General features: G+C 38.9%; 1 protein-coding gene across 7 annotated transcripts in view; it reads right to left on the reverse strand.

Moving 5' to 3' along the window:
- The window catches only part of mrt (martik), a 102,139-nt gene that overhangs the window by 7,915 nt on the left and 69,524 nt on the right, over positions 1 to 24,700 (reverse strand). For 5 of the 7 annotated variants that reach the window (XM_067758662.1, XM_067758663.1, XM_067758652.1 and 2 more), the window contains one exon: positions 6,711 to 7,500. In XM_067758662.1, the coding sequence (XP_067614763.1) occupies positions 6,711 to 7,488 (778 nt within the window). In that variant the 5' untranslated portion in view covers positions 7,489 to 7,500. The remainder of the gene's footprint in view (positions 1 to 6,710; positions 7,501 to 24,700) is intronic. The other 2 variants (XM_067758668.1, XM_067758667.1) reach the window with 1 other exon arrangement.

The raw sequence follows: 24,700 nt of genomic DNA on the forward strand, positions 1-24,700 counted from the left end.
CAAGAGTTCTTTCAATTTCCAGCGAGAATTCGACCTAGTTAAGGTTAGGTTAGGATAACGGTAACTTACGTCATAGGTGCTAAGAGAACCGTTGCGTGTAAGAATAAGATCGATTTCGAACCGATTTTGATCGATTTTGAACAGTTTCATGGCATAACCCCAATCAGCATTGATAGATGAGCCTTGGTGAACCAATAATTTTAGCAGACTGCTTGCTATCACTTCCGGCTAAAAGGAGCCTGGTACCCTGCAAGAGGTGGTGTCCGGCCATCGCTTGCTTAGCTGACCCGAGGTCTGTTTATAGATGAGCAAGCCACAGATGACAGGAATTCAATGGGTTGATAAGGGTAATACAAAGAGCTTCTGCAAACAAACTGTCAACTTCAACTACGAGAGGGGAATCTTTTTATAAATATGAATATATTGTAATGAATTTTGGGAAAATTGCGCTTAGTTGATACCTTCTGCTAACGTTCGAATCACTAAACCGTTGAATAAATCACTCCAATATTTAGTATTGCAAACTGGTCTTTATTTAGAACACTTTGGAGTAGTACTTCACAATTATACTTCACAACCAATACCGTGTTTAAATCAAAACTGATCTGATTGTTCAGCTTGCGCTGCTTTTATACTCTCCGTTGCTTCGTTCGCATATTTCTAAAAAGGTCTAGACGTTTCACCTTCTAGAACTCTTGTTGCTTGGTAATTAGTTATATGAGTACATGCACATTTGTAGTTTATAGCCATATGCGTGTGTATCTAAGAGTAACTACTTCGGCTGGTGACTACATCTGTGTGTGTGTGAGATAGGTCTTCGTCGCCTTCTACATAAGTGTTGTTAGCTTTAATGTGTACATGTACATAAGAGTGACTGCTTCATGTTTTTGTTGTTGCGTGATTATTTATTAACAGTTTAGTGATGCTAATATTCGTCACACTGCCCTTCACCTAAGTCTGATCGTCCCGATCAGACAAATCTCTCGGTCCAACCGCTGCTAGCCTCTCCAAATGAACCACCCCTCTATTTCGTGGTTTCCCAATTGTTTGTATGCGGTAGATGACATCACTGATCCTCTTCACAACTTTGTACGGTCCTTCCCAGCTACACTGAAATTTTGAATGAACAACTTTTCGCCGGTGAGGGTTGTATAACATTACCAAATCTCCCTCCAAGAAACCTTCCGAATTGTTGTTCTTGTCGTACATGTGTTTCATCTTACCACTCATTATCCTGGTTCGTTCCCTCACACTCTGTTGTTTGGCCAATGAACTACTTCGTAGGGTTTGATCTTGACAGATTGGCTTTGCATAATCAGTATCGCTTTGACGTTTCACAACAGTAGTACGCTGTCTTGAAACCACCCCTGCATTCTTTCTGCGAAATTTTTTCCTTCGTTTTAGTGCGTCTATTTCGGTTTGTCAATGCCAGTGTACCCGCAGTTACATTCGGTATTGATTTGTGTGTTCCATTCGTTCCACTAATCTTTGCCCGGGCTACTGTCTTTGTCGAGTCTCCTCCACCAGCACGCGCTTACTGCTGAACCCTCTCTCAAAACTGTAGTTAAGTGGTACATCCTTGTTGTCATATTGCATAATCCTTCTTTGCATATCGATCCTGATGCCATTGTCAACTAAGAAATCCACTCCCAATATGACTTCATCAACGATCTCTGCCACAACGAATTTGTGTAGAACGATAACCTTCCCAATTAAGACTTCACATACCACTTCTCCCTGGACTTGGTTATACTCGCCAGTGACCGTACGCAATCTTGCGTAATATAAAGCTCTGGATTTCTACCCTCTCGGTGTATTCCACGGGTGCGTCCGCATTTGCTAGATGGGCCAGCCTTTCAACATCCGAGGCAAACTCCTGCAAAGTCTCGTTAGCTTTTTGGTAGCGGTTTTGCAATACTATTTGGTAGATCTGTTTCCTATGCTCGCTTCCGTAACGTGTCTCCCTTCGTATTCTGGAATAGTCTGTAAGATTTCAGCTGCAGGCCCTTTCAATGCCACGAACAGTGCAGCAACTTTATCATCCGCATTCCAGTTGTTCACTGCTGCGTCTTCTCAAATAGTAGCTCAAAGACCTGGAAAGTAACAGAACCGTCAAAATATGGAGCTTGTACCTTCGGGTTTCTCGCTGGAACAGCTGGCCGATTTAGTTGTAACTGCTCCATACGACCTTTTAAATCCCCCAGCGGGTTAGGGGATCAGAATATACCCGCGGTAGGTGTGCCTGTCATAAGAGGCGACTAAAATACCAGATTAAAGGGACTGTGTAGCACAACCCTTCAGGTTGCCAGCGTAATATATAGCTTCTCCAAACCCGCTTGTCAACGTCACCTATCCGCGGCGAATCCTGTTTCACTAACAGACGAGGCTCTGGCGACCCCAAGCTCCTCATGGAACTTGGGGATGGGGAGGGAGGGATGGCCTGAAGGTTTAATATTTATTTATTCATTTATTCAGTCTATGAACATACAGTTCTTACAGACTGCCAATAATGGTAGATACAAAAAATATTAACACAAAGATAACAAAATATACATGTAAATATATAGTTTACAATAAATAATAAGTTCTTATAACTAACAAATTAAAAACAATTAAATAGCTGACTTTAAAATATTTATAAAAGCGTCCCTACACATCGAAAAATCAAGCTCAGTAGAAGATGAAATCTTATTGAATTCGTTCAGGGCGCGTACAATTTGCGCATTCCTTCCATAATTGGTTCTAATATTGATACCATAAAACGGGCAAACATTACGGAGATCCCTCCTTGGAACATTAAAATTTATTTCCACAAGAAGGGCAGCGCAGTCTACATCTCCGTGGATAATGCCAAACAAGAAAGTCAAGGAGAGAATAGATCTCCTGACTTCCAGGGATTTAAGATTCAAAAGAAGTAAACGAGCAGTATATGGAGGAAGGGGGTATGTAAACCTTAATGACCGTAAAGCATACTTAAGAAAAACTTTTTGAACTCGCTCAAGCCTGTTGATTGAGAATTGTTGGAAAGGTCTCAAAATGATGGTAGAATACTCAAGATGAGAACGCACGAATGAGGAGTAGAGTACTTTTAAAGTATACGGGTCAGAAAACTCCAAACTAGTACGCGGAATGAAGCCTAGCATAGCATAGGCCTTGGCAATGATGAAATCAATATGGTTCACGAACATAAATTTTGTATCAAAGACAACTCCAAGATCTTTGATTTTATCAACAGTCTGCAACGTACTGTTAGCGATACTATACGAACTGTTGAGATTTGAACGAGATTTTGAGTAGGTTACGTGGAAGCATTTATTTATATTTAGTGAAAGATGAGAATTAATGCACCACGAGTGAAGTTTATCAATATCAACTTGAAGATTAATCATATCGTTTGCGGAATTTACAACAGAGTAAACTTTGGGATCATCGGTGTACAACAGAAATCTAGCGTAAAAGAAGCATGAGCTAATGTCATTGATGAATAAGACAAAAAGTAATGGACCTAAAATACTACCCTGCGGAACGCCCGATGACGCCAAAAAGGGATCTGATGATACCCAATAGAGACGACACACCATCTGTTACTTAGATATGATTTTAGCCATTGCAAAAAGGTTGAGTTAAAGCCAAGGCAGTACAGTTTGTGAATTAGAATATCATGCGATACCTTATCAAAAGATTTGGAAAAGTCGGTGTAAATACAGTCGACCTGAAGACCAGATTAAAAGGCAGAGATACAATATTCACTGAAGTTCACAAGATTGGAAACGGTAGAGCGCCCAGAAAAAAACCCATGCTGTTTCGGACAGATCAAGTGCTTCACTCAAAAATAAATATTTTCTTTGACAATGCACTCAAATAGCTTCGAAACGGTGGAAAGCTTTGAAATTGGCCTGTAATTGCATCAGTCTTACTGTCAGATTTATAAATAGGAGTTATCGAAGCGATTTTCCAAGCATCAATAAACTCACCAAAGCTAAGTGACAAATTGAACATAATCTCTAACGGGACTACTAGGGAAGTGCATCCTTTTAGCAAAACAGCCAAGAGACCATCAGTGTAAGCTTTAGTAGAGTTGCTCAGTTTCGAGATACCACTGAAGATATCTTCAAATGAAATTGACATTGAACCAAAATTTAGGGACGAAGAAATTTCAGACGAAAAGTCAGATGAGGGAATAGCATCATGATTAGCAAAATTAGAACTAAAAAATTCAGCAAACGCGTTAGCCACATCGTGGGGAGTGTTAGCAGGTCTGTCATTGTAGAAGACGGTGGCAGGCACCGAGGAGCAAGATTTCTTCGACTTAATAAAATTCCAGAATGCTTTCGGGTTAGACTTTATATTCGTCTCAAAGCTTGTAATGTAGTTTCTGTAAAGAAACTTCTCTAGACAGTTGAACTCCTTCATATAATGTTTATATTTCGTAAAAAATAACGAGTTTTGGTTCTTTTAAACTTTTTGAAGAACTTGTTTCTTAAATTTTTTAACCTTGTTGTGTACCATGGTAACTTATATGGTTTCCTTTTCACAACTGGTACATGCCTCGCAGATCTGGTCAAGGATGGTATCAGAATTATCCAACATAATAAGGGAGGCATTATACTTGCGTTGAACAGCGATTAGTACGCCACCCCCTCTTGACGCCAAGTTTTAATACAATCCCTGTCCTTACGAAAAACGACGAATAGCTTGGGATCGAAGAACTCAGCGTCGAAGAAATCCGAAGTAAGCCAGGTTTCAACAATGACAAAAATACCGTACTCCAATTGGCAACTAAATGCTCTCAAAATGTGCGATTTAGTCCTGATACCAGAAGCATTTTGGAAATACACTTTAAGCTATTTGTTAATTATGTTCTCATTACTGCTGGCTAATATGGCCATACAAATTGTTCCCGAGATGGTCGGGCTAGCACCTTAATGGTGCTGTGTCCCGGAGCGTACCGGATTAGTATCTGGCAAAGGACCACCACATCGAGAACACTCCCCAAAGCCTTCGGGGAGTAACCTTATCGCTACAACAACAACGACTTTTTGGATCCTGCGCTTCTAACTGCGAAGACATTTGTGCCACCTGCAATGATAAGCGCGCCTCCTGTGCTCCCAATTTGAATGTTATACGTGTCTCCTGCGATTCCAGTTGGGATGCCATATATGTCTTCCGTTCTTCCAGTTGAGATGTTATACGTGCCTTCTGTTCTTCCAGTTGAGATGTTATACGTGTCTCCTGCGATTCCAGATGAGATGCCGTATATGTCTTCTGTTCTTCGAGTTGAGATGACGTTTGCGACGACATTACTGAAATGCGTGCCTCCTGTGCTTCCATCTTTGATGTTACTGTCGATGTTTGTGCAGATATTACAGCCAATTTCATGTTCAACTCGGTGTTGGTTACTGTCTGCGATGTTTCGTTTTTCTCTTCCATTTTTGTTGTTACCTCTTCCACATCAGGATGAAAAGTGTGTTCATCAACGTTTATTCCTTCCAATTCCATAGCTTCCCTTAGTCGTGCTTGAAGTTCGGATTTATTGCTGGTTGTATCCAATCCACGGGCTTCCAACTCCTTCTTTATTTGCTGGATCTTCAATTCACTAAACTTTGGCATGTCCAAGTTGTATTCAAAATCTTCGGAATTTGATCAACAATTCCTCTTCTGATACCAATTGTAATGAATTTTTGGAAAATTCCGCTTAGCTGAAACCTTCTGCTAACGTTCGAATCGCTAAATCACTCCAATATTTAGTATTGCAAACTGGTCTTTATTTAGATTACTTTGGTAGTAGTACTTCACAATTATACTTCACAACCAATAGCGTGTTTAAATCAAAACTGATCTGATTTTTCAGCCAGCGCTGCTTTATACTCTCCGTTGCTTCGTTCGCATATTTCTCCAAAGGTCTAGACATTTCACCTTCTAGAACTCTTGTTGCTTGGTAATTAGTTATATGAGTACATGCATATTTGTAGTTTATTGCCATATGCGTGTGTATGTGTGAGTAACTACTTCGGCTGATGACTACATCTGTGTGTGTAAGATAGCTCTTCGTCGCCTTCTACATAAGTGTTGCTAGCTTTAATGTGTACATGTACATAAGAGTGGCTGCTTCATGTTTTTGGTATTGTGTAATTATTTACTAACAGCTTAGTGATGCTAATATTCGTCACAATATCATACACATATGTATTTATCATGCGAGGCTCTGGCGATCCCAAGCTCCTCATAGAACTAGGGGGTGGGGATGATCGGAATAGTATCTTAATGGTGCTTGTTACCGGAACGTACCGGATCTATATCCGCCAAAGGACCATCAACATCGACAACAATCCCCAAAACCTTCGGAGATAGCACTACAGTTGAACCTAGGACTTTAATTGCCGCTTGGCTTTCGGAATAGATGTTGAATTCTCTAATCGTATTAGCACTGTACATCATCCCATACACCGAAGCCTTAATTTCGGCAGCCACCGCTTGGAAGACGCTGCAGTAATCAGATAACTTAAACTTGCGACTTACATCGAGCTCCTGACAGTAAACCCCTTTTCCAATCCCTCCGCCCAAATTCTACCCATCCTTGAACCATTTAACCAGTCCTTGTTCCTAATTTGGGATTTCGGTTTGGTCATCAGAAATATGGCAGCAACACCATTGCGCATATAACATAAAATTACACTTCTACCGCATCAAATTTTCTTTCATCATCTTACCTGTATCGCTTGGCTCCTGTTTAACGAGACCCAAACGAAATCCAAATATAGGATGTGCTAAACCAGTCTCTTCATCCGATTCATCACCTACTCCTCCACCACCTTCCAGCGAACTTTTGCTTCCATCATAGCCACCTTCAACGCCGGATATAATCAATTCACTATCATTTAGGCTACCGCCATTGTTATTGGCCAGGTCCAGATTTGAACTATCGCCATCCAATGAAGTGGCCGAATTCCCACAATTGCTAGCTGAACGTCCCGACGAGGAAGTGTTATTGGCATTCTGTAACATTTTGCGTATTTCATCATAAATAAGTTGGGGTATCATTTTCGGTATTATCCCATTTCGTCGCGATGTGCTATAAGTGGATTTGAGAAATTTCCATTTTGTCCAAATTTGAACATGGGACTTCTTTCTAAATCCACGTGAAAACATTATTCGTTCCACTTTACGAAATATTAATTCACTCTTAACTGTTTTAACACTGAGCATTTCGATTGCATTTATCTCTTGCATAATCTTTAGCACTTCCATAATTTCGTTGGTGCGCCATAAATTTCGTTCCCGTCCAACTTCGGTGCGTGCTGGTGCGGGATTATTACTATTTTGGATCGGCGTCAGTAACGCGTCCACATCGCCGACAATACCAGTGCCAGTTGCGGCCGTATTTAGTAGTTGATTTATGTGTTGTTGTTGGTGCTGCATGTTTAATGCTATACTCATCTCTGGACTATAACCGTTAGTTAGATGATATGGTATGCGTGGCATTAACATTTAAAGGCTGATCTGGAACAAAAGGGAGAAAAGAAAAACCAAAAAGAAGACTGAGTAAAAATCATAATGTACAAATGTACCTCATATATGTACATATGAGAGAGGGAAATAAAACTCATTCCCAATTAAAAATCAGATTAACCATATGCGCAGTTTGGCTTATAAAACCCAGGCCAAATTAAGGTTCTAACGAAGACATGGTTTAATTATTTCTACTAAGGCGTATCCTATAAAAAAGTTAAAACGAGCGCATACTCCAATGTTCATCTCTTTAAAATTCGGGGAAACGACTTTTGACATACGAAACTCCTGGATAAGAATTGGGATACATTCTATGAGTAAGTAGAAAAGCCATACAATGATTGTCTCCGCGTTAATATTTAAAACATGCTGGTAACCTCAAATCCAGGGTGGGCAAGGAATGAGTCTTTAGTCCTATATTCGAAAAATCATAAAAAGACACTTCAATCTCCTGATTGAAGTCAACGAGACCAAATCGATCAGGACAGCAGGCATAGTTTCAGTGCCCTAGTTGTCCACATTCTAGGAAGTGTAATTATCAACTCAAAGCACTATCTTGTAGCACCCAAGATAAGTACACGCCGCTGCTCACGAAACAAATAGCTGACGATTACTCCACTCAGCTCTGACACCTGCTCATTGAGATCAATCTTCGACCTGACGACACAGTCGAGCAGTGGGAGCATATTTCTCTATCATTACTGCGGCGGCATAAGTTTCTTGTGAGACCGCAAAAAGAACTGGTATGTAGGTCTCGTAAAAAAAGGCGCTGCTCATGGATCTGCGCTGCTAATGAGCGCTGCAGCGCGCGATGTTTTGGTATGTTATCGTGGAGAGGCACGAAGAGGGAAGAGATACGTCTAATTAAAAAAAAAACACCTTAAGTCAGAGTGCCGTTAGTGGAAGGATCGGAATATTGCACGAAAATTCGAATAACAAGTAAGGAAGGCTAAGTTCGGGTGTAACCGAACATTACATACTCAGTTGAGAGCTGTGGGGACAAAGTAAGGGAAAATCACCATGTTGTAAAAAGAACCTAGGGTAACCCTGGAATGTGTTTGTATGACATTTGTATCAAATGGAAGGTTTTAAAGAGTATTTTAAGAGGAAGTGGGCCATAGTTCTATAGATGGACGCCATTTAGGGATATCGCCATAAAGGTGGACCAGGCCTGACTCTAGAATTTATTTGTACGATATGGATATCAAATGAAATGTGTTAATGATAATTTTAAAAGCGAGTGGGCCTAAGTTCTATAGGTGGACGCCTTTTCGAGATATCGCCATAAACGTGGACCAGGGGTGACTCTAGAATGCGTTTGTACGATATGGGTATCAAATGAAAGGTGTTAATGAGTATTTTAAAAGGGCGTGGGCCTTAGTTCTATGGGTGGACGCCTTTTCGGGATATCGCCATAAAAGTGGACCAGGAGTGACTCTAGAAGGCGTTTGTACAATATGGGTATCATATGAAAGGTGTTAATGAGTATTTTAAAAGGGCGTGGGCCTTACTTCTATAGGTGGACGCCTTTTCGAGATATCGCCATAAAGGTGGACCAGGGGTGACTCTAGAATTTGTTTGTACGATATGGGTATCAAATGAAAGGTGTTAATGAGTATTTTAAAAGGGCGTGGGCCTTCGTTGTATAGGTGGACGCCTTTTCAAGATATCGCCATAAAGGTGGACCAGGGGTGACTCTACAATTTGTTTGTACGATATGGGTATCAAATGAAAGGTGTTAATGAGTATTTTAAAAGGGAGTGGGCCTTAGTTCTATAGGTGGATGCCTTTTCGAGATATTGCCATAAAGGTGGGCCAGGGGTGACTCTAGAATTTTTTGGTACGATATGGGTATCAAATGAAAGGTGTTAATGAGTATTTTAAAAAGGAGTGGGCCTTAGTTCTATATGTGGACGCCTTTCCGAGATATCGCCATAAACGTGGACCAGGGGTGACTCTAGAATGTGTTTGTACGATATGGGTATCAAATTAAAGGTATTAATGAGGGTTTTAAAATGGAGTGGCCCTTAGTTGTATATGTGAAGGCGTTTTCGAAATATCGACCAAAATGTGGACCAGGGTGATCCAGAACATCATCTGTCGGGTACCGCTAATTTATTAATATATATAATACCACGAACAGTATTCCTGCCAAGATTTCAAGGGTTTTTTATTTCGCCCTGCAGAACTTTTTCATTTCATTCTACTTAATATGGTAGGTGTCACACCCATTTTACAAAGTTTTTTTTCTAAAGTTATATTTTGCGTCAATAACCCAATCCAAATACCATGTTTCATCCCTTTTTTCGTATTTGGTATATAATTATGGCATTTTTTTCATTTTTCGTAATTTTCGATATCGAAAAAGTGGGCATGGTCATAGTCGGATTTCGGCCATTTTTTACACCAATACAAAGTGAGTTCAGATAAGTACGTGAACTGAGTTTAGTAAAGATATATCGATTTTTGCTCAAGATATCGTGTTAACGGCTGAGCGGAAGGACAGACGGTCGACTGTGTATAAAAACTGGGCGTGGCTTCAACCGATTTCGCCCTTTTTCACAGAAAACAGTTATCGTCCTAGAATCTAAGCCTCTACGAAATTTCACAAGGATTGGTAAATTTGTGTTCGACTTATGGCATTAAAAGTATCCTAGACAAATTAAATGAAAAAGGGCGGAGCCACGCCCATTTTGAAATTTTCTTTTATTTTTGTATTTTGTTGCAACATATCATTACTGGAGTTGAATGTTGACATAATTTACTTATATGCTGTAAAGATATTAACTTTTTTTTTAAATTTGAATTAAAAAAAAAATTTTTTAAAAAGTGGGCGTGGTCGTTCTCCGATTTTGCTAGTTTTTATTAAGCAGACATATAGTAATAAGAGTAACGTTCCTGCCAAATTTCATCATGATATCTTCAACGACTGCCAAATTACAGCTTGCAAAACTTCTAAATTACCTTCTTTTAAAAGTGGGCGGTGCCACACCCATTGTCCAAAATTTTACTAGTTTTCTATTCTGCGTCATAAGTTCAACTCAAGTACCAAGTTTCATCGCTTAATCCGTATTTGGTAATGAATTATCGCCCTTTTTCGATTTTTCGAAATTTTCGATATCGAAAAAGTGGGCGTGGTTATTGTCCGATAACGTTCATTTTAAATAGAGATCTGAGATGAGTGCCCAGGAACCTACATACCAAATTTCATCAAGATACCTCAAAATTTACTCAAGTTATCGTGTTAACGGACAGACGGACGGACGGACGGACATGGCTCAATCGAATTTTTTTTTCGATACTGATGATTTTGAAGTCTATATGCATCTCGATTTTTTTTTACCTGTACAACCAACCGTTATCCAATCAAAGTTAATATACTCTGTGAGCTCTGCTCAACTGAGTATAAAAATACCGCAGCAGGTTCTTGCAGTAATGATAGTGGCGACTTGGTTACTGACTTACAGAGAGTGCTTCGGTTGTTGGAGCACTTCTAGTTGTACCAGCTGAAGAATAACTGGTGCCGCATACCGACTCGCCAAACTGTTCAAACACAGGAGTCGATAAATAGCATGCATGGAACAGTGCTTCGACTTCGACTTCCGCCTGACGACTGTGACAACGTGAGAATAGCAATATCCCAGCTAAAGAATAACATGCTATCGCAGAACAACCCACCGGAATGTACAAACCCGGAGATGAGGAGTTGATAAATAACATGCACCAATTATTATGCAAAACATGATCGGACGAGCGCATGCCTCCAGAATGGCATTTAAATGTGATCTGCACAATCCACAAGAACGGCGATCCACAAAACTTGCAAACTATCGCGGTATCAGCTTACTTAATATAGCGTATGATGTTCTATCTAGGTGGTGGAGGAAGACTTGACCTCCCTTGTGGCTGCTAATTGGCGCACAGTTATCGCGAAACAGGGTTAGATAGCGTGACTTGGTGCGAAACGGCTAAAATCGCTTAGGCGGTTTAGCGCTAATTAGTTACGATATTGATGAGGCTGATTAACTTCGTCAATGCCCAGAAAATTGGCATTTCCAGCTCCAGGTTTGAACACAACCACCTAGCTACATGGCTGTCACACGGAAAACGCAATCGACCATATTGCAATAGACGGACGGTGTGCGTATAGAGTTTTAGATTTAGCACGATTGGAGGTCCCAACATCGATTCGGATTTCTATATCACCACAGTGTAATTGGAACTCCTGGTTCGATGAGAAATTTCGCGTTGGAACCGAAAAACGGACTGCATTGAGGTTGTATACAACGTGAAGAGGGTTTAAGTACTACCTTAGTTAAAAAAGGAAGCGAAGCGTGTTTTTAAAAAGTTTCCGATAAGAATACTTCTCTAGCAGGAGCATTAGTTTTCATTCTTATAACGTGACCTAGCCAGCGTAGCCGCGGTGTTTTAATTCGCTGAACATGGCAGCCACTGGGGTGAGATGCTAGCGGAGTCCGCCTACCACAAAAATTTAGAAACACGTTTTTTCAATTAGAAGAAAGTGCAGTCGTTCCTAGGCAGTGATTTGGCGAACACTCCGAGTGTATTTCTGTCATGAAAAGCTTTTCAGTGAAAATTCATCTGCCTTGCAGATTCGGAGTGGGCGTAAACCACCAATTTGAAACAAAAAAACAAGTAAAGGTGTCTAAGTTCGGGTGTAACCGAACAATATATACTCAGCATGAGCTTCAATTGCACATTTCATTTGAGATAAATAACTTTTCTACATAACACGTGGCACCGCACGTTTAAAAAAAAAAATGTCTCCCCATTTCCTCTTACAATAAAACCTGATAAGTGAAATATCATTGATTCAAAACTATTTTTTGCTAAGTTAGAGCTTATTATTCTAGTCTACGACCCTTTTAAACTTGTTTTATATCTAAGTTGCCGTGGTGTTTAACCGATCCCGTCCATTTTTACTAGAAATATTTTCTGCTAAAGGAAAATATGTGCACCCAATTTTGCCACGATATGTAAATTTTTCTTCGAGTTATGGCTCTCGAAACATTGCAAATTGCTTAGACAAAAAAGGGGCGGTGCCACACCAATTTTTTCAAATTTAAATGTTTTCCAATTTAATGTTATAATTCAATTTAGAAAGTAAAATTCTATTGATACAAAGCTCTTTTTCTCTAAGATATAGCTTATTATTTTCGTGTACGACCCTTTTAAAAATCTTTTATATAAAAGTGGGCGTGGTCTTTAACCGATCTCGTCCATTTTTTCTAGAAATATTTCTTACTATAGGGAAAATTTGTGTACCCAATTTTATTAAGATCCGTTATTTTTTCTTCGAGGTACGGCTCCCGAAACATAGAAAATTGCTTAGTCATAAAAGGGGCGGAGCCACGCCCATTTTTTTTTAAATTTGAAGTTTTTCCTATTTATTGTTATAAATCCACTTGGGAAATGAAATGCCATTGATATAAAGCTCTTTTTTTGCAAAGATATAGCTTATTTTATTCGTCCACGACCCTTTTAAAAATCTTTTATATAAAAGTGGGCGTGGTTCTTAACCAATTTCGTAAATTTTTCTTCAAAGCATTCCTTATAGTAAAGGCAACCTCTCTGCCGAATTTTGTTACGATAGGTTTAACGATTTTTGATTAATGATTGATAATATTTGTAAAATTTATTGGTGGGCGGTGCCACGCCCATTTAAAATTTTGTTTCAAAATTTAACCAAGAGTCTCAGTATCAGTCCACATGTCAAATTTCAGCATTCTAGGTGTATGATTTACTAAATAATCAGGTTCTTTGTGTTTTCCAAAATGTTATATATATAAAAAGTGGGCTTGGTTATCATCCGATTTCGCTCATTTTCAATACCAATCTATTCTGAGCCCAGATAAGCTCGTGTACCAAATTTGGTGAAGATATCTCAATACTTATTTACTCAAGTTATCGTGTTAACGGACAGACGTGCATGGCTCAATCAAATTTTTTTTCTATACTGATGATTTTGATATATGGAAGTCTATATCTATCTCGATTCCTTTATACCTGTACAACCAACCGTTATCCAATCAAAGTTACTATACTCTGTGTGCAAAGCACGCTGAGTATAAAAATTAAAAGGAGCACGACGCAAATTGAAAGAGTAGCTCGGCCTAAAACCTCTTCGGAGGTGGTTATTGCACCTTGTATTTATTTTATTTATTTACGTTGGTGTCTGTATAAAGGTTAATATCGCATATAGGTCCTGTCAAGTATATTGTGCCAAAAATTGAAGCCCACCGTGAATCGGCTGATTGCACTTTATCAGTGCGGTTTCAGACCTAGATCTACCATCGACCAGATTTCCACATGCGCAAAATCTTGGAAAAAACCCGCGAAAAAAGAATCGACACACATCGCTTCTTCTCGATGACACACATCGCTTCTTCTCGATTTTAAAGCCGCCTTCGATAGCACGAAAAGGAACTGCCTATATGCCGCTATGTCTGAAGTTGGTTTCCTCGTATACGGCTCTGCAAAATAACGTTGAGCAACACCATCAGCTCAGTCAGAAATGGGAAGGCCCTCCCTGAGCCGTTCGAAACTAAACGAGGTTTTAGACAGGGTGAAACTCTATTGTGCGATTTATTTAATGTGATTCTGGAGAAAATTATACTAGCTGTAGAACTTAACCGCTCTGGAGCAATCTGCTATAAAATCGTGCCATTACTGGCGTATGCTGATGCCATTGATATCATCGGCCTGAAGACATCCGCCGGAAGTTCTGCTTACTCCAAACTGGAAAAAGAAGCGCTAAAGATGGGTTTGATGATGAATGAGGACAAAACGAAGTACCTGCTCTCATCGAGCAAAGAGTCAGCGCATACGCGCCTTGGCAACCACTAGTGATGGAACGATATTTCGCTATTGGTGATTGTATCGCTGTGAATGAAAAATCGCTAATAGCGATAGCTATTGCTATCCAAACATATCAGTGATTGGCTAAGAAAATAATAACAATACGGGAAATTTGGTATTTTTGATGCGTTTTCACGCTTAAAAAGAACAGAGGTCAATTAAGGTCCGCGGTAAGTCCCTATCCCAAGATAGCAGTTTAAAAAAACGTAGTGGCTCCGTTTTATAAGGCTTTTTTTCGGACATAGGGGAGCACGTATTCAATGACCTCTTCCACAATCTCGAATTCAATACTGTGATGTTGGTACGCTTACAATAACTTCTTTGGCCAATTAGTGCACTTGGCTGCCAAATATGTTCAAATTGCGGTCCATATTTGAGAAGGATCCAATTATTGTGTCGCCAACATCAGCTTGAACAAAATTGAGCTCACCTACACGTACAATCGACAATCGATCGGACCTTAACCCCATCAGGGATCATCGCTCTATGATCTATGACTATGACTTACTTAAATTGAATGGACAAGAGCCATTTATTTGCCATACAATATTGAAAAATCAATATTTTTCTTTTTGCAATTTGACATTTGAATTTAGGTTGAAAAGTATGCTCATAAAAATTCTAAATTTTTATTTTGCACTGCCTTACCGACAGTTTCCAGCCATTTAGGTTTTTTCTCTATTTAGGTAGAAATTTAGATCAACTCGCACACAGCCTAAAAATACGTTTTAATACCCGGTGAAAGATGAGAGCAAATTATAGTAAAAAAAGAAGTGAAATGTGGAAATTTTATGAGCCCATAAATGGAACGCATGCAAAGCCCTCTGATAATTGTAAAAGCCCCCGTTCATGTAAATATATGTGACCTGTGGTTGTTAACAGCTGTTTCTCGCAATTTCTTTTTCGAGTCATATGCCACCTTTTCATAGACCGGGTCACATATACATATGTAGATATTTCATGAAGTGCGATTTATTTAATGTGATTCTGGAGAAAATTATACTAGCTGTAGAACTTAACCGCTCTGGAGCAATCTGCTATAAAATTGTGCCATTACTGGCGTATGCTGATGCCATTGATATCATCGGCCTGAAGACATGCGCCGGAAGTTCTGCTTACTCCAAACTGGATAAAGAAGCGCTAAAGATGGGTTTGATGATGACTGAGGACAAAACGAAGTACCTGCTCTCATCGAGCAAAGAGTCAGCGCATACGCGCCTTGGCAACCACTAGTGATGGAACGATATTTCGCTATTGGTGATTGTATCGCTGTGAATGAAAAATCGCTAATAGCGATAGCTATTGCTATCCAAACATATCAGTGATTGGCTAAGAAAATAATAACAATACGGGAAATTTGGTATTTTTGATGCGTTTTCACGCTTAAAAAGAACAGAGGTCAATTAAGGTCCGCGGTAAGTCCCTATCCCAAGATAGCAGTTTAAGAAAACGTAGTGGCTCCGTTTTATAAGGCTTTTTTTCGGACATAGGGGAGCACGTATTCAATGACCTCTTCCACAATCTCGAATTCAATACTGTGATGTTGGTACGCCTACAATAACTTCTTTGGCCAATTAGTGCACTTGGCTGCCAAATATGTTCAGATTGCGGTCCATATTTGAGAAGGATCCAATTATTGTGTCGCCAACATCAGCTTGAACAAAATTGAGCTCACCTACACGTACAATCGACAATCGATCGGACCTTAACCCCATCAGGGATCATCGCTCTATGATCTATGACTATGACTTACTTAAATTGAATGGACAAGAGCCATTTATTTGCCATACAATATTGAAAAATCTATATTTTTCTTTTTGCAATTTGACATTTGAATTTAGGTTGAAAAGTATGCTCATAAAAATTCAAAATTTTTATTTTGCACTGCCTTACCGACAGTTTCCAGTCATTTAGGTTTTTTCTCTATTTAGGTAGAAATTTAGATCAACTCGCACACAGCCTAAAAATACGTTTTAATACCCGGTGAGAGATGAGAGCAAATTATAGTAAAAAAAGAAGTGAAATGTGGAAATTTTATGAGCCCATAAATGGAACGCATGCAAAGCCCGCTGATAATTGTAAAAGCCCCCGTTCATGTAAATATATGTGACCTGTGGCTGTTAACAGCTGTTTCTCGCAATTTCTTTTTCGAGTCATATGCCACCTTTTCATAGAGCGGGTCACATATACATATGTAGATATTTCATGAAGTGCTTAAAAAGATTAAATGCCTGAATTTTTTTGTTTTTAATTACAAATGACGCCAAATAGACCTGGCTCTTTAGACTTGGTCTAAGATTGGTTGCCTGTGTTTATATATCCTTGGTCAGAAGTCGTCTTGAATATTGCTCAATAATATGGAATCCTTTCTATGAATCTAACTCCTCTGGTAAAAGGAATAGAAGTAGCAAATTTGCCAGTCAAACAAACCACCGCTGTATAGCTAAATGGTTAGCGCAGCGTGCCTAAAGCGTACTGATGATGAAGGCTTAGCACCCTTCGAAAAGGATCTATCTGCGCAGCTATGGCAGGTTGTCTGAAAAATTTTCTACTTACTATTCCAAAAACAAAATACAATTTTTCAAATTTAGAAAAATTAAAAAAATAACAATAATTATCATTAGAAAAAAATTATTGTTCTTTTACAAATATTGCTTTACGTATGCTTCACTGGTCTTCAGGCTTTGCATGACAGAAGAACTTTTATCTCATGCTTGCCTAAAATGTAATAAACTTTAGCACGAATTTCTCTGATTTATCTAATTTGTTCATTCGATATATTCCACTGCGTGATCTTCGACATAATAGATATTTATCTAAATAACTAACAAAACGAATTGTGCTATGAATGAATCTATAACTAGGACTATACATATAGCAAATCGATTCAGTAGTGTTATTGATTTTAATAACAGCTTATATAAGTTTAAGCTTGAATTGTTTTCTATTTTCAACTAGTCTGTAAGAAAGCATGTAGTTATCGACATGTAAGAATTGAAGTAGATTATGGTCAGAGCAAAGCATTCATCAAACACCAAAGGCATGTCTCAATTGGGTGAATACAATCTCAAGGGGTTGTGTTCGCAACCCTCTCAAGGGGTTGCCAGCACAATATATAGCTTCTCCAACCCAATTGTTAACCTCACCTAACCGTGGCGAATCCTGTTTCATTGACAGCCGAGGCTCTGGCGACCCCAAGTTCTCATGGAACTAGGGGTGGGGAGGGCGGGATGGCCTAGAAGGTTTAATGTGGTCATATAAATCGTTCCCGAGATGATCGGGCTAGTACCTTAATAGTGCTTTGTTACCGGAACGTGCCGGATCTATATCCGGCAAAGGACCATCAACATCGGTAACACTCCCCAAAGCCTTCGAGTATCTTTATCGTTAATACAACAACAACAAAGTATGCGCGCACAAAGAAATGTCTTTTAATTCAGATCGATATTATTGACAGGTTGACTTAGCACATTTTTTTTAACAGCTGACGACTTAGCACATTTACACATCATTGCCCACAGCACGTAAAAATGAAAAATGAAAATATTTTTTTTTGTGATAGATGTATTTTGAATTCATGTTTAAAACTGCATTAAAAACCAATTTTTCAAAAAAAGTGACTTAGAACATTTTCGCATTAAGCTAACGATATGTAATACTCCTATATTGCTACTAAAGGTTAGGTACATTCCCAAACATCAGAGTGCTGATATATCGCTGTTTAAACGTTTTTGTTTTTGTATTCAATATCCGAATGGAGCTAAATTAAAATTTTTTCTTGTCACACTTATGCTGCTACAATCACAAAAATTTTATAGGCTATCTTGTTTTGATTTCGAATGCAAAACACATTGCGAGCATTTTCTATTATGACTTGAATGGATGCGAGCTGTCGTCGCACGGTGGGGTATTTGATCAATCTAGCTGGCCAAAACTAAAAGCAATTATTCCTGTTTGCAAAGTGGTTGTCTCACATCATTGTTATGAAAGGAATTTCTATGGTTCGGGCCCCCGGTTTCGGATGAACCCGATATGTCAATATGGAAGGAAAGGTATTTTACACCGCATTTATTTTGACGTTTTTAAGTAGGCTTGCCACTTAGGGTTGCCACCTTCTTTTTTATATTTCTTTGTATATCCACTACAATCCCGGAAACGGCTTAACCGATTTGAATTAAATTTGGTACATCGATATAAATAAAAAAAAAATAAATGTAAGGCGCGATAACCTCCGAAGACATCTAAGGCCGAGCTTCTCTTCCAATTTGCGTCGTGCTCCTCTTGATTTTCCCTACAAATTGGCCGGACGGGACCTACATGTTTTATGCCGACTCCGAACGGCATCTACAAGGCAGATGAGTTTTCACTGAGAGCTTTTCATGGCAGAAATACACCCGGAGCGCTTGCCAAACACTGCCGAGGGGCGACCCCGCTTAGAAAAATTTTCTTCTAATTGAAAAACCTTATTTCTAAAATGTTGATGTTGCTTTGCCCGGGGGGTGAACCTGCGGCATACGGTGTGGTAGGCGGAGCACGCTACCATCACACCACGGTGGCCACATCGGTATAGTATTACATTTTACGACTTTTCACCTAGGTGTTGCCACTGAGTATGTTTTCACAAGGTTGCCACCTTTCTTAAGTTAAAAAAAAAATGACGAGATATGGCAATAAGGGTATCAAAGAAAAGGTATTTCACTTCCGCTTTCCAATAAATACACTTTTAGGTAGGGTTGTCACCTCACTTTATTGTAGATATATCTAGTATATCACGTACGATCTCGAAAAAAAATGAAAAAGAAATATTTGCAGGTAGAATTCATCGTTTAATTATTCATCATTAGTATCCATATCAAATGCAATGTCTTCGTCTTCATCATATTCAACATCTATGAAAAAAGCAGGAAGCAGCAACTCTTGACTCTCTATTGATAATGGCATTGATGTTTTCTTTATTCGGAACCTCTTTCCCGTCAAAAAAGGATCCCAATTTAAAAGCAATCTGTTAATTAAATCGAAGTTGCAAAAAGTTCTTGAATGTTTTCTTGCAAAACTATCGCGATAAATTCGAAAATGTTTGTTCCTTGCTTCACTGGCTTCTTCTGATAATTGGCCGATAGGCAATAAAGAATTTTCTATAACATATTCGCTTATTAAAAATAAATTAAAGCGATCGCTATAGCTATAAAAAATAGCCGTGATTCAAAAATCGCCATATCTATTTTCAATGATAGCTCAAAATCGCTGTATCGTCCATCACTAGCAACTCCGCTACTGTTGGCGCCATGATTTCGAAGTAGTAAATGACTTCGTTTAATTGGGAGCCAGCATTAACACTAGCAATAACATCAGCACTGAAATCCAATGCTACTTTAGACTAGGTACGCAATTGAAAAGTAAAGTCCTCTATCGGCAAACGAAAAACGTGCTCTTACAACTCACTTATCGTATCCGTCCTGCTATATGGTTAAGAAGCAGTGTTGCCATTTTGGTGCTTTTGGAGCCAGATCTAGCCCTTTTTTTGCGTTTAGCTCCAAAAATTCCGGTTTAGCTCGTAGCTCTTTTTTTCGGCCCTTTTTAAATTGTTTACCCCTTTTTGGCTCCAAATCTATTGCGGCAATACGTATTGCGAAATTTGTAATGTGTTTTATGTGTGTCGAAGTTTTGTTTTATTTGTTTCGTTATGTATGATGTTGCCACTCGGTACTCAACTGATAACAAAAAACTTTAATCGATAAAATGTGTCATGAGGTTGTACATTTGCTTTTCCAGCTTGTGCAGGACTTTAACTTCAGATTATAATACATTTTTGTCTCCCGTTCCTTTATTTTTATTATACCTTTGAAGAATATATACGAATACGAATAATATATACGAAAAGAAGATAAATGTATAGACGAATTGATTGAAAGAAAGATACGTAATATATGTCGCGACTTCGTAATTAAATTAATAGAGCAATTAAAACGTTGCCGCACTATATAGAAACGCTTAGCAAAATATATTTCTTTTCGGTTGAAAACACATTGAGAATTGTAAAACCTCAAAAGTTTTCATATTTCACAAATGAAAAAAACAAGTATAGCACTGATTAAATAACGAGATTACAATTGCAGTGGAAAAACATATATCTACAAAATTGGAAAAATGTAACTTCAACATTAAGTTTTTGGTTTGATGCTAAACAGTATAATTCCAAAAGCTTGTCCAGTTTGTGCTGCCACTAAGTAATGCTGAAGTTGCAAGAACGTTTTCAAACATGCGTTTAATTAAAAGCAAACACAACAAGTAAGGAAGGCTAAGTTCGGGTGTAACCGAACATTACATACTCAGTTGAGAGCTATGGAAACCAAATAAGGAAAATCACCATGTAGGAAAATGAACCTAGCGTAACCCTGGAATGTGGTTGTATGACATGTGTATCAAATGGAAGGTATTAAAGAGTATTTTAAGAGAGAGTAGGCCATAGTTCTATGGATGGACGTCATTTAGGGATATCGCCATAAAGGTGGACCAGGGCTGACTCTAGAATGTGTTTGTACGATATGGGTATCAAATGAAAGGTGATAATGAGTATTTTAAAAGGGAATGGGCTTTAGTTCTATAGGTGAACGCCTTTTCGAGAAATCCCCATAAAGGTGGACCAGGGGTGACTCTAGAATATGTTTGTACGATATGGGTATCAAATGAAAGCTGTTAATGAGTATTTTGAAAAGGAGTGATCCTTAGTTCCCTAGGTGGACGCCGTTTCGAGATATCGCCATAAAGGTGGACCAGGGGTGTCTCTAGTTGTACGATATGGGAATCAAATGAAAGGTGTTACTGAGCGTTTTAAGAGGGAGTGGGCATTAGGTCTATAGGTGGACGCCTTTTCGAAATGTCGCCATTAGGGTGGGCCAGGGGTGACTCTAGAATGTGTTTGTACGATATGGGTATCAAACGAAAGGTGTTACTGAGCATTTTAAGAGGGAGTGGGCATTAGGTCCATAGGTGGACGCCTTTTCGAGATATCGCCATTAGGGTGGGCCAGGGGTGACTCTGGAATGTGTTTGTACGATATGGGTATCAAATGAAAGGTGGTAATGAGTATTTTAAAAGGGAGCAATCCTTAGTTCTATAGGTGGACGCCTTTTCGAGATATCGCCATAAAGGTGGAGCAAGGGTGACTCTAGAATGTTCTTACGATATGGGTATCAAACGAAAGGTGTTACTGAGCATTTTAAGAGGGAGTGGGCACTAGGTCTATAGGTGGACGCCTTTTCGAGATATCGCCATTAGGGTGGGCCAGGGGTGACTCTAGAATGTTTGTACGATATGGGTATCAAACGAAAGGTGTTACTGAGCATTTTAAGAGAAAGTGGGCATTAGGTCTATAGGTGGGCGCCTTTTCGAGATATCGCCATTAGGGTGGGCCAGGGTGACTCTAGAATGTGTTTGTACGATATGGGTATCAAATGAAAGGTGGTAATGAGTATTTTAAAAGGGAGTAATCCTCAGTTCTATAGGTGGACGCCTTTTCGAGATATCGCCATAAAGGTTGACCAAGGGTGACTCTAGAATGTTTGCACGATATGGGTATCAAACGAAAGGTGTTACTGAGCATTTTAAGAGGGAGTGGGCATTAGGTCTATAGGTGGACGCCTTTTCGAGATATCGCCATTAGGGTGGGCCAGGGGTGACTCTAGAATGTTTGTACGATATGGGTATCAAACGAAAGGTGTTACTGAGCATTTTAAGAGGGAGTGGGCATTAGGTCTATAGGTGGACGCCTTTTCGAGATATCGCCATTAGGGTGGGCCAGGGGTGACTCTAGAATGTTTGTACGATATGGGTATCAAAGGAAAGGTGTTACTGAGCATTTTAAGAGGGAGTGGACATTAGGTCTATAGGTGGACGCCTTTTCGAGATATCGCCATTAGGGTGGGCCAGGGGTGACTCTAGAATGTTTTGCGATATGGGTATCAAACGAAAGGTGTTACTGAGCATTTTAAGAGGGAGTGGGCATTAGGTCTATAGGTGCACGCCTTTTCGAGATATCGCCATTAGGGTGGACCAGGGTTGACTCTAGAATGTGTTTGTACGATATGGATATCAAATTAAAGGTATTGATGAGGGTTTTAAAAGCGAGTGGCCCTTAGATGTATATGTGAAGGCGTTCTCGCGATATCGACCAAATGTGGATCAGGTGATCCAGAAAATCATCTGTCGGGTACTGCTAATTTATTTATATATTCAATAACACTAACAGTATTCCTGGCAAGATTCCAAGGGCTGTTGATTTCGCCTTGTAGGACTTTTCCATTTTCTTCTACTTAATATGGTAGGTGTCACACCCATTTTACAAAGTTTTTTCCAAAGTTATATTTTGCGTCAATAAACCAATCCAGTTACCATGCTTCATCCCTTTTTTCGTATTTGGTATAGAATTATGGCATTTTTTTAATTTTTCGTAATTTTCGATATCGATAAAGTGGGCGTGGTTATGGTCGGATTTCGGCCATTTTTTATACCAAGATAAAGTGAGTTCAGATAAGTACGTGGGCTAAGTTTAGTAAAGATATATCGGTTTTTGCTCAAGTTATTGTGTTAACGGCCGAGCGGAAGGACAGACGGAGGACTGTGTATAAAAACTGGGCGTGGCTTCCACCGATTTCGCCCATTTTCACAGAGAACAGTTAGCGTCATAGAATCTATGCTCCTACCAAATTTCAGAAGGATTGGTAAATTTTTGTTCGACTTATGGCATTAAAAGTATTCTAGACACACTAAATGAAAATCGGCGGAGCCACGCCCATTTTGAAATTTTCTTTTATTTTTGTATTTTGTTGCATCACATCATTACTGGAGTTGAATTTTGACTTAATTTACTTATATACAGTAAAGATATTAAATTTTTTGTTAAAATTTGAATTTAAAAAAAATTTTTTTTAAAAAGTGGGCGTGTTCTTCATCCAATTTTGCTAATTTTTATTTAGCACATATAAAGTAATAGTAGAAACGTTCCTGCCAAATTTTATCATGATATCTTCAACGACTGCCAAATTACAGCTTGCAAAACTTTTAAATTACCTTCTTGTAAAAGTGGGCGGTGCCACGCCCATTGTCCAAAATCTTACTAATTTTCTATTCTGCGTCATAACGTCAACCCATCTGCCAAGTTTCATCGCTTTAACCGCCTTTGGCAATGAATTATCGCATTTTTTCGGTTTTTCGAAATTTTCGATATCGAAAAAGTGGGCGTGGTTATAGTCCGATATCGTTCATTTTAAATAGCGATCTGAGATTAGTGCCCAGGAACCTACATACCAAATTTCATCAAGATACCTCAAAATTTACTCAAGTTATCGTGTTAACGGACGGACGGACGGACGGACGGACGGACGGACGGACATGGCTCAATCAAATTTTTTCTGGATCCTGATTATTTTGATATATGGAAGTCTATATCTATCTCGATTCCTTTATATATGTACAACCAACCGTTATCCAATCAAACTTAATATACTCTGTGAGCTCTGCTCAACTGAGTATAAAAACAAAATGAATTTAGTTATGTTGATTTCGCTTCTGACAATAAGAAGTGCTGTCATGACTATGAAATAAACAAAGATCTCTTAAAATTAATGAACACAAAAAATATTCATGAATGTAGCAGTAATAATAACTCATCTTCTCAGGACGAAATCATAGATTTTGAAGTCTAAGGCCCTTCGAACATATCTCGTCCCACATAAACTTGAATAACGCACACGTTTATTTTAATGCTGATTCGACCACCCGTAGGACGTTAAAAATTTAATAAAAAAATTGGAAAAAATTTAAATTAATTTTCATCGGCCAACATTTTGGCAAGTCGTATTTTTGTGTGAAAAATCCTTGTTACTATTTAATGATACCTTACCGCCAAATGTCAAAACAAAAGTTAAACAAGTAAGGAAGGTTAAGTTCGGGTGTAACCGAACATTACATACTCAGTTTAGAGCTATGGTGACAACATAAGGGAAAATAACCATGTAGGAAAATGAACCGAGGGAAACCCTGGAATGTGTTTGTATGACATGTGTATCAAATGAAAGGCATTAAAGAGTATTTTATGAGGGAGTGCGCCATAGTTCTATAGGTGGACGCCATTTAGGGATATAGCCATAAAGGTGGATCAGGGTTGACCCTAGAATGCGTTTGTACGATATGGGTATCAAATGAAAGGTATTAATGAGTATTTTAAAAGGGCGTGGACCTAAGTTCTATAGATTGACGCCTTTTCGAGATATCGCCGTAAAGATGGACCAGGGGTGACTCTAGAATGCGTTTG

The sequence above is a fragment of the Eurosta solidaginis genome, chromosome 1 (assembly GCF_040869045.1).
Source record: "Eurosta solidaginis isolate ZX-2024a chromosome 1, ASM4086904v1, whole genome shotgun sequence".
NCBI lineage: Eukaryota > Metazoa > Arthropoda > Insecta > Diptera > Tephritidae > Eurosta > Eurosta solidaginis.